General features: G+C 40.4%; 1 protein-coding gene across 2 annotated transcripts in view; it reads left to right on the top strand.

Annotated features, from left to right (window-relative positions):
* LOC105548463 (cytochrome P450 20A1) overlaps positions 1–5905 on the top strand; it is a 74403-nt gene that overhangs the window by 47859 nt on the left and 20639 nt on the right. For both annotated transcript variants that reach the window (XM_011992489.1, XM_011992488.1), the window contains exons 7-8: positions 3058–3173; positions 5269–5323. In XM_011992489.1, coding sequence (XP_011847879.1) covers positions 3058–3173; positions 5269–5323 — 171 coding nt within the window. The remainder of the gene's footprint in view (positions 1–3057; positions 3174–5268; positions 5324–5905) is intronic.

The raw sequence follows: 5905 nt of genomic DNA, 5'->3' as shown, positions 1-5905 counted from the left end.
TTTGAGACTGAGTCTCGCTCTATCGCCCAGGCTGGGTGAGATCAACCTCCATCTCCCAGGTTCAAGCAATTCTCAGGCCTCAACCTCCCAAGTAGCTGGGATTGCAGGCGCCTGCCACCATGCTCAGATAATTTTTGTATTTTTAAGAGAGACAGGGTTTCACTATGTTTTTCAGGCTGGTCTCGAACTCCTGACCTCAGGTGATCCTCCTACCTCGGCTTCCCAAAGCGTTGGGATTACCGGCGTGAGCCACTGTGCCTGGGAATAATTTATCATTTTAATCACTAATGTGTATTATATTGATTCAATTCTATAAATATTTAATGTAGATTTATGATACCCTGGCATGTTTTAGGTGCTGAGGAACCTAAACAAAATTTCTTGCCCTTGTGGCACCACATTCTAGTGGGAAGAGACAGACAGTAATCTAAATAAGTAAACTGAATAGTACATTAAAAGGTGAAAAATGCTGTAGAGGAAAATAAAACCAGAAGAGGATAGGGAGTGCGGGGGGTTGGGAGATTGCAATTTTAAGTAATTATTAGGAAAGGCCTCAAGATGAGGTGGCTTTTGGGGTAACACTTGCAAGAGATGAAACCAGTCATGCAGAACATGTGGATATCCAGATGTTCAAAGGAAGAATATTCCATGTAGAGGAAAAGTAATTACAGAGTCCTTGAAGTAGGACTCTTCCTGCTATATTTGAAGTACAACAGGAAGGCCAGTATGGCTGGAGTGAAGTGAGTGAGAAGAGGAGCAGAAGATGAAGTCAGAAAGACTGGAGACAGGAATGGGTTTTGTATGGCTTACAGACCATTGTGTGACTAGGTTGTTACTATGAGGTAGGAAGACACTGACAGGTTTTGAGCAGAGTTACAATCTGAGTTATGTTATAAAAGGATCACTTTGACTGGTATGATAGGGCCCAGAGCAAAAGCAGGGAAACTAGTTAGAGGGCTACAGCAATAAACCAGGCTTGAGAGATAATGTGGCTTGGACCAAGTGGCAGGCAACAGAAAATAGAGAACAAGGAAAAAAAAAGGAGTAAGAAAATAATTTGGTACTTTGAAGGTAGACCTACCAACATTGGCTGACAGATTAAAATTAGGGTATAAGGGAGAGAGAGACACCAAGGTTTTTGGCCTAATTGCAAAAGGAGGTTGTCAGGAAATAAGATGGGGAAGACTGTGGGAAGATCCAGGATTTGGGGGAAAGCTCAAGAGTTCAGTGTTTGGTATGCTTCAGACATCCAAGTGCAGAGGTTGAGCTTTGTTATTAGAATTCGAAATATGAATCTGGAGCTGAAGAGAAAGAAGTCCTGACTAGAAATACAGATTTGGAAGTGTGTGGTACATATATTGCATCGAAAACCTTGAGATTAGAGATCACCAGGTAGTGAATATAGATAGAAAAAGGAAAGAGGTCCCAAAACTGAGCTCTGTCCTCGAACATTTCATTGCTGAGAAGTTCAAGAGATTAAAAAGGAATCAAAAAAGAAGACAGAATGAGTAGGCCGTAAAGTAGGAGGAAGTGTGGAGTCTAGGGGATATAGAGTCCTGGGAACCACATGAAAAAATGTTTCTTGGCCGGGCGCGGTGGCTCATGCCTGTAATCCCAGCACTTTGGGAGGCCAAGGTGGGCAGATCATGAGGTCAGGAGATGGAGACCACCCTGGCTAACACAGTGAAACCCCATCTCTACTAAAAATACAAAAAATTAGCCGGGCGTGATGGCACACGCCTGTAGTCCCAGTTACTCAGGAGGCTGAGGCAGGAGAATCGTTTGAATCTGGGAGGCGGAGGCTGCAGTAAGCTGAGATTGCGCCCGTGCAAAAAAAAAAAAAAAATGAAAAAGTGTTTCTTGGAGAGTACGTTATCAACATCATCAGTGATATGATAGGTCAAGTAAGGTGAAGACTGAAACGTATTTGTGTATAATTTTATGGGCCATTGGATATCAGTTATTGATATCTTTTAGGTTTTTTATTTTATATATTTATTTATTTAGAGATAAATAAAATATTTATTTATTTATTCTCTTGCCCAGGCTGGAGTGAAGTGGCACGATCTTGGCTCACTGCGACCTCTGCTGCCCAGGTTCAAGCAATTCTCCTGCCTCAGCCTCCCAAGTAGCTGAGATTACAGGCGCCTGCCACTGAGCCCAGCTAATTTTTGTATTTTTAGTAGAGATGGGGTTTTGCCATCTTGGCCAGGCTGGTCTTGAACTCCTGACCTTGTGGTTCATGTGCCTCGGCCTCCCAAAGTGCTGGGATTACAGGCATGAGCCACAGTGCCCAGCCTCTTTTAGATTTTTAGAAATTTACTTTTCTGATTATCTTTCATCTGCTTCTAGCCATAAATAAGTGATTCCTGATTTGGGAGAAGGAATGGAGTTAAGACAGAATTTAGAAGGAAGGTGGATGATATCAGGGAAGAAAGGCTTATGTGTTTGGAGGCCTCTAAAGTGCTGGTATTAGGCCGGGTGCGGTGGCTCATGCCTATAATCTCAGCACTTTCAGGCTGAGGCGGATAGATTGCTTGAGCCCAGGAGTTTGAGACTGGCCTGGCCAACATGGTGAAACCCCGTCTCTGACAAAAATACAAAAATTAGCTGGGCGTGGTAACATGCCTGTAGTCGCAGCTACTTAGGAGGCTGAGATGGGAGAATCACCTGAGCCTGGGAAGTCAAGGCTGCAGTAAGCCCAGATTACACCACTACACTGCAGCTTGGGCAACAGAGCAAGACTCTGTCTCAAAAATAAAAGAAAAAGTCAAGTGCTGGCCTTGCTCTACTTCTTGACCTGGGTGGTTGGTGGTGATTTATAATTATTCCTTAAACTGTACTTACATGCTTTGTGTACGTTTTTGTATGTATGTTAAATTTGGCAAAAAGAAGGAGGAAAATAGATGAGTTTAAACATAAATTAGCTTTCTTTGTTGTTGGTTTCTAACTTTGAAGTTTTTCTTCTCATGTAGTAACATTGCGCAGAATTATTTTTTTAAAGTTCAGTCTCCACTAATGCTTGTATTCTAAAATTATTTTGTTTTTTTCTCTAAGCCCTCGTGCAACTGGAGTCTGTTTTAAGGAACATCATAAAAGAACGAAAAGGAAGGAACTTCAGTCAACATATTTTCATTGACTCCTTAGTACAAGGAAACCTTAATGACCAACAGGTGATATAATTGTTAAATGTTTTTCAGGTTAAAAAAAAAAAAAAAAAGCCAGAGCCAGGCACAATGTCTCATGATTGTAGTCCCAGCTACTCGAGAGGCTGAGGTGGGAGGATCACTTGAACCCAAGAGATCGAGGCCAACTTGGGCAATATAGCAAAACGCCATCTATAAAAAATAATGATAATAATCACACATATATACAGTGTGCTTTTCATGCGCTTTAATCCAGATACCTTCCTAGAGTTCAGTGGCTTAAGAGAAGCATCATACATGTTTTTTAGGGGTTTTTTGTTGTTGTTGTTGTTGTTGTTGTTGTTTTGAGATGGAGTCTTGCTATGTCGCCAGGCTGGAGTGTAGTGGCATGATCTCTGCTCAATGCAACTTCTACCTCCCGGGTTCAAGCGATTCTCCTGCCTCAGCTTCCCAAGTAGCTGGGACTACAGACACACACCACCACGCCCAGATAATTTTTTTATATTTGTAGTAGAGATGGGATTTCACCTTGTTGGCCAGGATGGTCTCTATCTCTTTCACATCGTGATCCGTCTGCCTTGGCCTCCCAAAGTGCTGGGATTACAGGCATGAGCCACTGCGCCCAGCCGCGTCGTACATCTTTTATTGTACATAATTGGGAGTACAAGTACTTGGCCTCTATTATTTAGCTCTTTGAGGCAGCTGTATAGTATTTAATATTATTAAATTGAGCCAAAATTCTTGAATTACAAAAGAGGAGAAGGACTTGTGTTAGGTGTATTAGACCAAATCACTTTGCCTGCTTGACCAGGTGTGGCAGTGTGGCTTGTTCACAATACTGCCAGCATACCACTGCATTTGTGGTATTGTCAGGCCAATGAGGTTAGTTGTTATTGCCACACCTCTTCATTGTAGGAATCTTCTGCCCCACTCCACACATGCAAGTCCTTGTAGCCAGAAGTAGTCTGGTATATGTTGGTGCAGAAATTGAATTCGGCTTCTAGGACAGTGATGAGATCTTCTGTCCTATTTCTGAGGCTTCATTGCTGTTTACTAGGCTAAGCCAGAAAAATAGGACTGAGTTTATTTACCACAGTATATCATGAACTAGTAATATTCACAACAAATACCCTGATTTGATCATTAGATGTTGTATATGTGTACCGAAATATCACTTGTACTCTGAAAATACAACTGTAGTATATCGATTTTAAAAATATTTTTAAAAAGCAATGTGGTATTTAGGTTGTATTCACATTATACAGATTTTGGTTTTTTGTTTTAATGAAAACATCATAATGAAATAATATACTTTTTTTCATTGACACTAATTTTATGCTGTAGGCTTCCAGGACAGTGATGAGATCTTCTGTCCTATTTCTGAGGCTTCATTGCTGTTTACTAGGCTAAGCCAAAAAAATAGGACTGAGTTTATTTACCAAAGTATATCATGAACCAGTAATATTCACAACAAATACCCTGATTTGATCATTACATGTTGTATACGTGTACCGAAATATCACTTGTACTCTGAAAATACATACAACTGTAGTATATCAATTTTAAAAATATTTTTAAAAAGCAATGTGGTATTTAGGTTGGTATTCACATTATACAGATTTTGGTTTTTCATTTTAATGAAAACATCATAATGAAATAATACACTCTTTTTTCATTGACACTAATTTTATGCTGTAGGCTTCCAGGACAGTGATGAGTTCTGTCCTATTTCTGAGGCTTCATTGCTGTTTACTAAGCTAAGCCAGAAAAATAGGACTGAGTTTATTTACCACAGTATATCATGAACCAGTAATATTCACAACAAATACCCTGATTTGATCATTACATGTTGTATACATGTACCAAAATATCACTTGTACTCTGAAAATACATACAACTATAGTATATCAATTTTAAAAATGTTTTTAAAAAGCAATGTGGTAATTAGGTTGGTATTCACATTATACAGATTTTGGTTTTTTGTTTTAATGAAAACATCATAATGAAATAATGTACTTTTTTTTTCATTGACACTAATTTTATACTGTAGATTATTTTAGCAGGGCCTAATATAGGCTACCTTACATTTTTCACACTTTCTAAACTTAGCTTTGTTTCCTAGATCCTAGAAGACAGTATGATATTTTCTCTGGCCAGTTGCATAATAACTGCAAAATGTAAGTATAAATTGATTTCTTTTTCAGATGAATTACTAAAATACAGGCTGAGGACAGTGGCTCACACCTGTAATCCCAACACTTTGGGAGGCTGAGGTGAAAGATTGCTTGAGGCCAGGAGTTGGAGGCCAGCCCAGAAAAGAGAGACCCTCTCTCTACAAAAAAAATAAGTTAACTGAGCATGATGGCCCATGCCTGCTACTCAAGAGGCTGAATCATGAGGATGGAGGCGACAGTGAACTGATTGTGCACTCCAGCCTGAACAACAGAGTGAGACCCTGTCTCAAAAAAAACAAACAAGGCCAGGCATGGCAACTCACACCTGTAATCCCAACACTTTGGGAGGCCAGGATAAGAGGATCACTTCAGCCCAGGAGTTCAAGACTAGTCTGGGCAACATAGTGAGACCTCGTCTCTGCTAAAAATAACCGTTAGCTGGGTGTGGTGGCACATGCCTGTAGTTCCAGCCACTCGGGAAGCTGAGGCAGGATGATCACTTGAGCCCAAGAGGTTGAAGCTGCAGTGAGTGATGATCGCACTATTGCATTCCAGCCTGGGCAACAGAGCAAGACTGTCTCAAAA

This window comes from Mandrillus leucophaeus, unplaced genomic scaffold, assembly GCF_000951045.1.
Source record: "Mandrillus leucophaeus isolate KB7577 unplaced genomic scaffold, Mleu.le_1.0 Scaffold411, whole genome shotgun sequence".
In the NCBI taxonomy this organism is placed as follows: domain Eukaryota; kingdom Metazoa; phylum Chordata; class Mammalia; order Primates; family Cercopithecidae; genus Mandrillus; species Mandrillus leucophaeus.
The sequence above is the reverse complement of the archived record's forward strand: the minus strand, read 5'-3'. Positions and strand labels throughout refer to the sequence as shown.